The sequence below is a fragment of the Uranotaenia lowii genome, chromosome 3, assembly GCF_029784155.1.
Source record: "Uranotaenia lowii strain MFRU-FL chromosome 3, ASM2978415v1, whole genome shotgun sequence".
Lineage (NCBI taxonomy): Eukaryota > Metazoa > Arthropoda > Insecta > Diptera > Culicidae > Uranotaenia > Uranotaenia lowii.
Genome location: NC_073693.1, coordinates 38819170 through 38831851, shown reverse-complemented (window position 1 = coordinate 38831851; position 12682 = coordinate 38819170). Strand labels below are relative to the sequence as shown.

At 25.1% G+C, this 12682-nt stretch overlaps 1 protein-coding gene across 10 annotated transcripts in view; it reads right to left on the bottom strand.

The window, feature by feature from the left end:
- Positions 1–12682, bottom strand: part of LOC129754131 (collagen alpha-1(XVIII) chain) — an 875414-nt gene that overhangs the window by 713225 nt on the left and 149507 nt on the right. For all 10 annotated transcript variants that reach the window (XM_055750000.1, XM_055749999.1, XM_055750002.1 and 7 more), the window contains exon 3: positions 595–615. In XM_055750000.1, coding sequence (XP_055605975.1) covers positions 595–615 — 21 coding nt within the window. The remainder of the gene's footprint in view (positions 1–594; positions 616–12682) is intronic.

The window sequence follows — 12682 nt, the reverse complement described above, 5'->3', positions numbered from 1 at the left end:
TGAATAAGAAAGAAAAACTATTAAAATTTTTGTTCCCAGAATCTGTACGCACGATAATCAAAGTTCAATATATTATAACAAAACTGACAAAAATCTTGTTTGAATTTTTAAATTTTTTCGACTTTATATAACAATTAAATTTTTTCATGCCACGTGTTAAAAGCGTATTACCCTCAAACTGCACTGATTAGATATGATGAATCTCCAGCCAAATCGTCAATCGGCTGTATGCGCATATTACCCAACATGCGCATTTAGGAACACTTCCCCCTATAATGATGAGCAATCCTTTCTTCCTACACATACATGGGAGTCCCATTTGCTATTTTTTTCATCATTTTGGAGTTTTTTGTTTGTATGACAAGATCCACTGCGATCATTTCATTTTGGAGATACCGGTGGAAATTGTTTTCTTATATCAATTAACCTTCAAAACTTTTGGTAGAATAAATTGGTACCCTTGTGCCACATGTGGCAAAATAAACGTAAAAGGAAAGTATTGAAGCATATGGTTATTTGGAACATATTTTTTATTTTGGTGGTGCTGTTGAATAAAAAACATCCTGAAACATGAAATTTTTATATTCAACTTACCGGTTTAGCAATGGTATGAATCTGAAAAAAAAGAAAAGAAAAAATGTGTTAAATTTTCAAGAATTTGGTAAAAACTTCCTTCAAAATTTCAACGAATACATTAAGCTAAGAGCAATCGGTCAGAAACGTATCAATCTTTCAGCAATCCAACAATCGTAATTTCGTTTTTTATTTATTGGCCAATTGAAACTAACCAGCTGTTTAGCAACTTCAGAAGCCGGTTAAAACACCCAACAACAACAGCAACACCAACAAGCCTCTCGCCATTGCCACCCGGACTCGGGACTCCTGAACGGGAAGTTAATTAATTGACAGTTTCACCACAGGGCATCTCACAGCTTCCAGCCAGTGCCGCTGCCTCGTTTAATGGTTATTCCCCTCCATTGAACCACACCAGCTTCGGATTAATCCATTGTTAATCCAGGGACAGAGAAACGGTGGCGAGGGAAAAAGAAACAAGGAACAAGCCAGTGGAATTAGACTAAACTCGAAAAAGAGTTACGAGATATTTGATGTTTGAACGATGAGTTTAGAGGGCAGGGCGAAAAAAGGCGTGTATGGAACAACTTTATGGCCCTCCCGTTTTTCGTCTCTGTGCCCCTCTCGGAAAATTTTCATTTAACCCGCTTGGATTCGCTCCCTTAATTTGAGTAATAAAATTTACACCACTAAGTATATGAAGCCATTTGTATGCCAACTGTTTGAGATACCACCGGAATTCTCATTGGTATTATTTGCCTTTAAAGATTAGCAACATTGTTGCCTAATACAGTAAAATTTAAGTCAGGACCCTGTCAATTAGTGTTATGGATTAATTGGGTTGTGTCAATTGAAAAAAAAAATGGTTGAGTCTACTATCAATGATAGATTTGCTTAAGCGTCAAAATGATTCTTTATGAAATAAAAAAAAATAATTGAAAAAAAAGTAAAATTATGTTAACATTGCCAACATTGTTGTCCCTAAATTTCCACCGAATGTCACCGGCACTCGATAGTAAGTCTTAGCACGAGAAATGAGAAATCTAATTTTATAACACTAAACAACTCGTGTGTCTGTCATCTTACTAGCTACTGCTGGAAATGAAGCGCCACCGCCAGTAAAATGCTCCGAGGTTACTTTTAGAATCACCATAAACTTTCAACTTAATGTGTCTATCATTGACACACCAGAGAAAATAGACGTACGTGTATGTCAATTTATTTCAACGTAGGACGTTCATTAGTTTAGGAATTTGCTCACGTGCCCACCCACTGTGTTCCGGTTTGTGGGAAAAGTCACCCGGGACGACCTTTTTTTACTAGATTGATTGTCAAATGTTTAAGGAAATTTCTACGTAACTCTTATCGCACTTCCAAAGGTCTCGAATCGTAGCAACTTGGGCGGGCCTAAAGTGCCAACTTGAAGAACGCGGAAGCATCCAATGGTCGAGTTGGTAAGTTCAATTACCATCTCCGAGAAAATGTTAATCTAAGCCAGAAGATGCTTTGGAATAACGGAACGAAAATTTTTAAAACTCAAAATTGTTTTGAAAAATTATGAAAGGAAACTTTTAAAGCTATTCTTCTGTAAAATAAAATAAAGAATATTACGTCATTAAAGGACGAGATCCTCAATGCCGAAAAATCAAGATTGAGTTCACCTACATTCGTGTGCAATATGACAGCAACGAATGATCTTGCAGCTGCAAAAGAAAAAAAAACTGTCTCATGTCTGTCTCGACTGAGGTAGAGAAAATGGTAAAAGGATCCATTGGCACCTTTCGAATGGATGTTTTAATATCAATATAGAAAAAATCATTAAAGAACGTTATTATTCTTTTCTCGTTAGACTTAAATGAAAAATTTAGAATTTGAAAAAGTAACGTGGTCATCTTTTGGACATTCTACCCTTTACTGGGAACTTAATTTGTGGGAAAGACAAAATTAGGTGCAATCAGTCAATGGAACATGTTTTGGTTTGGCGGTAAAAAATGACAAAAATGACAAAAATGACAAAAATGACAAAAATGACAAAAATGACAAAAATGACAAAAATGACAAAAATGACAAAAATGAAAAAAATGAAAAAAATGACAAAAATGACAAAAATGACAAAAATGACAAAAATGACAAAAATGACAAAAATGACAAAAATGACAAAAATGACAAAAATGACAAAAATGACAAAAATGACAAAAATGACAAAAATGACAAAAATGACAAAAATGACAAAAATGACAAAAATGACAAAAATGACAAAAATGACAAAAATGAAAAAAATGAAAAAAATGACAAAAATGACAAAAATGACAAAAATGACAAAAATGACAAAAATGACAAAAATGACAAAAATGACAAAAATGACAAAAATGACAAAAATGACAAAAATGACAAAAATGACAAAAATGACAAAAATGACAAAAATGACAAAAATGACAAAAATGACAAAAATGACAAAAATGACAAAAATGACAAAAATGACAAAAATGACAAAAATGACAAAAATGACAAAAATGACAAAAATGACAAAAATGACAAAAATGACAAAAATGACAAAAATGACAAAAATGACAAAAATGACAAAAATGACAAAAATGACAAAAATGACAAAAATGACAAAAATGACAAAAATGACAAAAATGACAAAAATGACAAAAATGACAAAAATGACAAAAATGACAAAAATGACAAAAATGACAAAAATGACAAAAATGACAAAAATGACAAAAATGACAAAAATGACAAAAATGACAAAAATGACAAAAATGACAAAAATGACAAAAATGACAAAAATGACAAAAATGACAAAATGACAAAAATGACAAAAATGTCAAAAATGTCAAAAATGACAAAAATGACAAAAATGACAAAAATGACAAAAATGACAAAAATGACAAAAATGACAAAAATGACAAAAATGACAAAAATGACAAAAATGACAAAAATGACAAAAATGACAAAAATGACAAAAATAACAAAAATGACAAAAATGACAAAAATGACAAAAATGACAAAAATGACAAAAATGACAAAAATGACAAAAATGACAAAAATGACAAAAATGACAAAAATGACAAAAATGACAAAAATGACAAAAATGACAAAAATGACAAAAATGACAAAAATGACAAAAATGACAAAAATGACAAAAATGACAAAAATGACAAAAATGACAAAAATGACAAAAATGACAAAAATGACAAAAATGACAAAAATGACAAAAATGACAAAAATGACAAAAATGACAAAAATGACAAAAATGACAAAAATGACAAAAATGACAAAAATGACAAAAATGACAAAAATGACAAAAATGACAAAAATGACAAAAATGACAAAAATGACAAAAATGACAAAAATGACAAAAATGACAAAAATGACAAAAATGACAAAAATGACAAAAATGACAAAAATGACAAAAATGACAAAAATGACAAAAATGACAAAAATGACAAAAATGACAAAAATGACAAAAATAACAAAAATGACAAAAATGACAAAAATGACAAAAATGACAAAAATGACAAAAATGACAAAAATGACAAAAATGACAAAAATGACAAAAATGACAAAAATGACAAAAATGACAAAATGACAAAAATGACAAAAATGACAAAAATGTCAAAAATGACAAAAATGACAAAAATGACAAAAATGACAAAAATGACAAAAATGACAAAAATGACAAAAATGTCAAAAATGTCAAAAATGACAAAAATGACAAAAATGACAAAAATGACAAAAATGACAAAAATGACAAAAATGACAAAAATGACAAAAATGACAAAAATGACAAAAATGACAAAAATGACAAAAATGACAAAAATGACAAAAATGACAAAAATGACAAAAATGACAAAAATGACAAAAATGACAAAAATGACAAAAATGACAAAAATGACAAAAATGACAAAAATGACAAAAACGACAAAAATGACATTAATGACATAAATGACATAAATGACATAAATGACATAAATGACATAAATGACATAAATGACATAAATGACAAAAATGACATAAATGACAAAAATGACAAAAATGACAAAAATGACAAAAATGACAAAAATGACAAAAATGACAAAAATGACAAAAATGACAAAAATGACAAAAATGACAAAAATGACAAAAATGACAAAAATGACAAAAATGACAAAAATGACAAAAATGACAAAAATGACAAAAATGACAAAAATGACAAAAATGACAAAAATGACAAAAATGACAAAAATGACAAAAATGACAAAAATGACAAAAATGACAAAAATGACAAAAATGACAAAAATGACAAAAATGACAAAAATGACAAAAATGACAAAAATGACAAAAATGACAAAAATGACAAAAATGACAAAAATGACAAAAATGACAAAAATGACAAAAATGACAAAAATGACAAAAATGACAAAAATGACAAAATTGACAACAATGACAAAAATGACAAAAATGACAAAAATAACAAAAATGACAAAAATGACAAAAATGACAAAAATGACAAAAATGACAAAAATGACAAAAATGACAAAAATGACAAAAATGACAAAAATGACAAAAATGACAAAAATGACAAAAATGACAAAAATGACAAAAATGACAAAAATGACAAAAATGACAAAAATGACAAAAATGACAAAAATGACAAAAATGACAAAAATGACAAAAATGACAAAAATGACAAAAATGACAAAAATGACAAAAATGACAAAAATGACAAAAATGACAAAAATGACAAAAATGACAAAAATGACAAAAATGACAAAAATGACAAAAATGACAAAAATGACAAAAATGACAAAAATGACAAAAATGACAAAAATGACAAAAATGACAAAAATGACAAAAATGACAAAAATGACAAAAATGACAAAAACGACAAAAATGACAAAATGACATTAATGACATAAATGACATAAATGACATAAATGACATAAATGACATAAATGACATAAATGACATAAATGACATAAATGACATAAATGACATAAATGACATAAATGACATAAATGACATAAATGACATAAATGACATAAATGACATAAATGACATAAATGACAAAAATGACAAAAATGACAAAATTGACAAAAATGACAAAAATGACAACAATGACAAAAATGACAAAAATGACAAAAATGACAAAAATGACAAAAATGACAAAAATGACAAAAATGACAAAAATGACAAAAATGACAAAAATGACAAAAATGACAAAAATGACAAAAATGACAAAAATGACAAAAATGACAAAAATGACAAAAATGACATAAATGACAAAAATGACAAAAATGACAAAAATGACAAAAATGACAAAAATGACAAAAATGACAAAAATGACAAAAATGACAAAAATGACAAAAATGACAAAAATGACAAAAATGACAAAAATGACAAAAATGACAAAAATGACAAAAATGACAAAAATGACAAAAATGACAAAAATGACAAAAATGACAAAAATGACATAAATGACATAAATGACATAAATGACATAAATGACATAAATGACATAAATGACATAAATGACTTAAATGACAGACAAGACAGACAAGACAGACAAGACAGACAAGACAGACAAGACAGACAAGACAGACAAAAATGACAAAAATGACAAAAATGACAAAAATGACAAAAATGACAAAAATGACAAAAATGACAAAAATGATAAAAATGACAAAAATGACAAAAATGACAAAAATGACAAAAATGACAAAAATGACAAAAATGACAAAAATGACAAAAATGACAAAAATGACAAAAATGACAAAAATGACAAAAATGACAAAAATGACAAAAATGACAAAAATGACAAAAATGACAAAAATGACAAAAATGACAAAAATGACAAAAATGACAAAAATGACAAAAATGACAAAAATGACAAAAATGACAAAAATGACAAAAATTACAAAAATGACAAAAATGACAAAAATGACAAAAATGACAAAAATGACAAAAATGACAAAAATGACAAAAATGACAAAAATGACAAAAATGACAAAAATGACAAAAATGACAAAAATGACAAAAATGACAAAAATGACAAAAATGACAAAAATGACAAAAATGACAAAAATGACAAAAATGACAAAAATGACAAAAATGACAAAAATGACAAAAATGACAAAAATGACAAAAATGACAAAAATGACAAAATGACAAAAATGACAAAAATGACAAAGATGACAAAAATGACAAAAATGACAAAAATGTCAAAAATGTCAAAAATGACAAAAATGACAAAAATGACAAAAATGACAAAAATGACAAAAATGACAAAAATGACAAAAATGACAAAAATGACAAAAATGACAAAAATGACAAAAATGACAAAAATGACAAAAATGACAAAAATGACAAAAATGACAAAAATAACAAAAATGACAAAAATGACAAAAATGATAAAAATGAAAAAAATGACAAAAATGACAAATATGACAAAAATGACAAAAATGACAAAAATGACAAAAATGACAAAAATGACAAAAATGACAAAAATGACAAAAATGACAAAAATGACAAAAATGACAAAAATGACAAAAATGACAAAAATGACAAAAATGACAAAAATGACAAAAATGACAAAAATGACAAAAATGACAAAAATGACAAAAATGACAAAAATGACAAAAATGACAAAAATGACAAAAATGACAAAAATGACAAAAATGACAAAAATGACAAAAATGACAAAAATGACAAAAATGACAAAAATGACAAAAATGACAAAAATGACAAAAATGACAAAAATGACAAAAATGACAAAAATGACAAAAATGACAAAAATGACAAAAATGACAAAAATGACAAAAATGACAAAAATGACAAAAATGACAAAAATGACAAAAATGACAAAAATGACAAAAATGACAAAAATGACAAAAATGACAAAAATGACAAAAATGACAAAAATGACAAAAATGACAAAAATGACAAAAATGACAAAAATGACAAAAATGACAAAAATGACAAAAATGACAAAAATGACAAAAATGACAAAAATGACAAAAATGACAAAAATGACAAAAATGACAAAAATGACAAAAATGACAAAAATGACAAAAATGACAAAAATGACAAAAATGACAAAAATGACAAAAATGACAAAAATGACAAAAATGACAAAAATGACAAAAATGACAAAAATGACAAAAATGACAAAAATGACAAAAATGACAAAAATGACAAAAATGACAAAAATGACAAAAATGACAAAAATGACAAAAATGACAAAAATGACAAAAATGACAAAAATGACAAAAATGACAAAAATGACAAAAATGACAAAAATGACAAAAATGACAAAAATGACAAAAATGACAAAAATGACAAAAATGACAAAAATGACAAAAATGACAAAAATGACAAAAATGACAAAAATGACAAAAATGACAAAAATGACAAAAATGACAAAAATGACAAAAATGACAAAAATGACAAAAATGACAAAAATGACAAAAATGACAAAAATGACAAAAATGACAAAAATGACAAAAATGACAAAAATGACAAAAATGACAAAAATGACAAAAATGACAAAAATGACAAAAATGACAAAAATGACAAAAATGACAAAAATGACAAAAATGACAAAAATGACAAAAATGACAAAAATGACAAAAATGACAAAAATGACAAAAATGACAAAAATGACAAAAATGACAAAAATGACAAAAATGACAAAAATGACAAAAATGACAAAAATGACAAAAATGACAAAAATGACAAAAATGACAAAAATGACAAAAATGACAAAAATGACAAAAATGACAAAAATGACAAAAATGACAAAAATGACAAAAATGACAAAAATGACAAAAATGACAAAAATGACAAAAATGACAAAAATGACAAAAATGACAAAAATGACAAAAATGACAAAAATGACAAAAATGACAAAAATGACAAAAATGACAAAAATGACAAAAATGACAAAAATGACAAAAATGACAAAAATGACAAAAATGACAAAAATGACAAAAATGACAAAAATGACAAAAATGACAAAAATGACAAAAATGACAAAAATGACAAAAATGACAAAAATGACAAAAATGACAAAAATGACAAAAATGACAAAAATGACAAAAATGACAAAAATGACAAAAATGACAAAAATGACAAAAATGACAAAAATGACAAAAATGACAAAAATGACAAAAATGACAAAAATGACAAAAATGACAAAAATGACAAAAATGACAAAAATGACAAAAATGACAAAAATGACAAAAATGACAAAAATGACAAAAATGACAAAAATGACAAAAATGACAAAAATGACAAAAATGACAAAAATGACAAAAATGACAAAAATGACAAAAATGACAAAAATGACAAAAATGACAAAAATGACAAAAATGACAAAAATGACAAAAATGACAAAAATGACAAAAATGACAAAAATGACAAAAATGACAAAAATGACAAAAATGACAAAAATGACAAAAATGACAAAAATGACAAAAATGACAAAAATGACAAAAATGACAAAAATGACAAAAATGACAAAAATGACAAAAATGACAAAAATGACAAAAATGACAAAAATGACAAAAATGACAAAAATGACAAAAATGACAAAAATGACAAAAATGACAAAAATGACAAAAATGACAAAAATGACAAAAATGACAAAAATGACAAAAATGACAAAAATGACAAAAATGACAAAAATGACAAAAATGACAAAAATGACAAAAATGACAAAAATGACAAAAATGACAAAAATGACAAAAATGACAAAAATGACAAAAATGACAAAAATGACAAAAATGACAAAAATGACAAAAATGACAAAAATGACAAAAATGACAAAAATGACAAAAATGACAAAAATGACAAAAATGACAAAAATGACAAAAATGACAAAAATGACAAAAATGACAAAAATGACAAAAATGACAAAAATGACAAAAATGACAAAAATGACAAAAATGACAAAAATGACAAAAATGACAAAAATGACAAAAATGACAAAAATGACAAAAATGACAAAAATGACAAAAATGACAAAAATGACAAAAATGACAAAAATGACAAAAATGACAAAAATGACAAAAATGACAAAAATGACAAAAATGACAAAAATGACAAAAATGACAAAAATGACAAAAATGACAAAAATGACAAAAATGACAAAAATGACAAAAATGACAAAAATGACAAAAATGACAAAAATGACAAAAATGACAAAAATGACAAAAATGACAAAAATGACAAAAATGACAAAAATGACAAAAATGACAAAAATGACAAAAATGACAAAAATGACAAAAATGACAAAAATGACAAAAATGACAAAAATGACAAAAATGACAAAAATGACAAAAATGACAAAAATGACAAAAATGACAAAAATGACAAAAATGACAAAAATGACAAAAATGACAAAAATGACAAAAATGACAAAAATGACAAAAATGACAAAAATGACAAAAATGACAAAAATGACAAAAATGACAAAAATGACAAAAATGACAAAAATGACAAAAATGACAAAAATGACAAAAATGACAAAAATGACAAAAATGACAAAAATGACAAAAATGACAAAAATGACAAAAATGACAAAAATGACAAAAATGACAAAAATGACAAAAATGACAAAAATGACAAAAATGACAAAAATGACAAAAATGACAAAAATGACAAAAATGACAAAAATGACAAAAATGACAAAAATGACAAAAATGACAAAAATGACAAAATGACAAAAATGACAAAAATGACAAAAATGACAAAAATGACAAAAATGACAAAAATGACAAAAATGACAAAAATGACAAAAATGACAAAAATGACAAAAATGACAAAAATGACAAAAATGACAAAAATGACAAAAATGACAAAAATGACAAAAATGACAAAAATGACAAAAATGACAAAAATGACAAAAATGACAAAAATGACAAAAATGACAAAAATGACAAAAATGACAAAAATGACAAAAATGACAAAAATGACAAAAATGACAAAAATGACAAAAATGACAAAAATGACAAAAATGACAAAAATGACAAAAATGACAAAAATGACAAAAATGACAAAAATGACAAAAATGACAAAATGACAAAAATGACAAAAATGACAAAAATGACAAAAATGACAAAAATGACAAAAATGACAAAAATGACAAAAATGACAAAAATGACAAAAATGACAAAAATGACAAAAATGACAAAAATGACAAAAATGACAAAAATGACAAAAATGACAAAAATGACAAAAATGACAAAAATGACAAAAATGACAAAATGACAAAAATGACAAAAATGACAAAATGACAAAAATGACAAAAATGACAAAAATGACAAAAATGACAAAAATGACAAAAATGACAAAATGACAAAATGACAAAAATGACAAAAATGACAAAAATGACAAAAATGACAAAAATGACAAAAATGACAAAAATGACAAAAATGACAAAAATGACAAAAATGACAAAATGACAAAAATGACAAAAATGACAAAAATGACAAAAATGACAAAAATGACAAAAATGACAAAAATGACAAAAATGACAAAAATGACAAAAATGACAAAAATGACAAAAATGACAAAAATGACAAAAATGACAAAAATGACAAAATGACAAAAATGACAAAAATGACAAAAATGACAAAAATGACAAAAATGACAAAAATGACAAAAATGACAAAAATGACAAAAATGACAAAAATGACAAAAATGACAAAAATGACAAAAATGACAAAAATGACAAAATGACAAAAATGACAAAATGACAAAAATGACAAAATACAAAATGACAAAAATGACAAAAATGACAAAAATGACAAAAATGACAAAAATGACAAAATGACAAAAATGACAAAAATGACAAAAATGACAAAAATGACAAAAATGACAAAAATGACAAAAATGACAAAAATGACAAAAATGACAAAAATGACAAAAATGACAAAAATGACAAAAATGACAAAAATGACAAAAATGACAAAAATGACAAAAATGACAAAAATGACAAAAATGACAAAAATGACAAAAATGACAAAATGACAAAAATGACAAAAATGACAAAAATGACAAAAATGACAAAAATGACAAAATGACAAAAATGACAAAAATGACAAAAACAAAATGACAAAAATGACAAAAAATGACAAAAATGACAAAAATGACAAAAATGACAAAAAATGACAAAAATGACAAAAATGACAAAAATGACAAAAATGACAAAAATGACAAAAATGACAAAAATGACAAAAATGACAAAAATGACAAAAATGACAAAAATGACAAAAATGACAAAATGACAAAAATGACAAAAATGACAAAAATGACAAAAATGACAAAAATGACAAAAATGACAAAAATGACAAAAATGACAAAATGACAAAAATGACAAAAATGACAAAAATGACAAAAATGACAAAAATGACAAAAATGACAAAAATGACAAAAATGACAAAAATGACAAAAATGACAAAAATGACAAAAATGACAAAAATGACAAAAATGACAAAAATGACAAAAATGACAAAAATGACAAAAATGACAAAAATGACAAAAATGACAAACAAAATGACAAAAATGACAAAAATGACAAAAATGACAAAAATGACAAAAATGACAAAATGACAAAAATGACAAAAATGACAAAAATGACAAAATGACAAAAATGACAAAAATGACAAAATGACAAAAATGACAAAAATGACAAAAATGACAAAATGACAAAAATGACAAAAATGACAAAAATGACAAAAATGACAAAAATGACAAAAATGACAAAAATGACAAAATGACAAAAATGACAAAAATGACAAAAATGACAAAAATGACAAAAATGACAAAAATGACAAAAATGACAAAAATGACAAAAATGACAAAAATGACAAAAATGACAAAAATGACAAAAATGACAAAAATGACAAAAATGACAAAAATGACAAAAATGACAAAAATGACAAAAATGACAAAAATGACAAAAATGACAAAAATGACAAAAATGACAAAAATGACAAAAATGACAAAAATGACAAAATGACAAAAATGACAAAAATGACAAAAATGACAAAAATGACAAAAATGACAAAAATGACAAAAATGACAAAATGACAAAAATGACAAAAATGAACAAAAATGACAA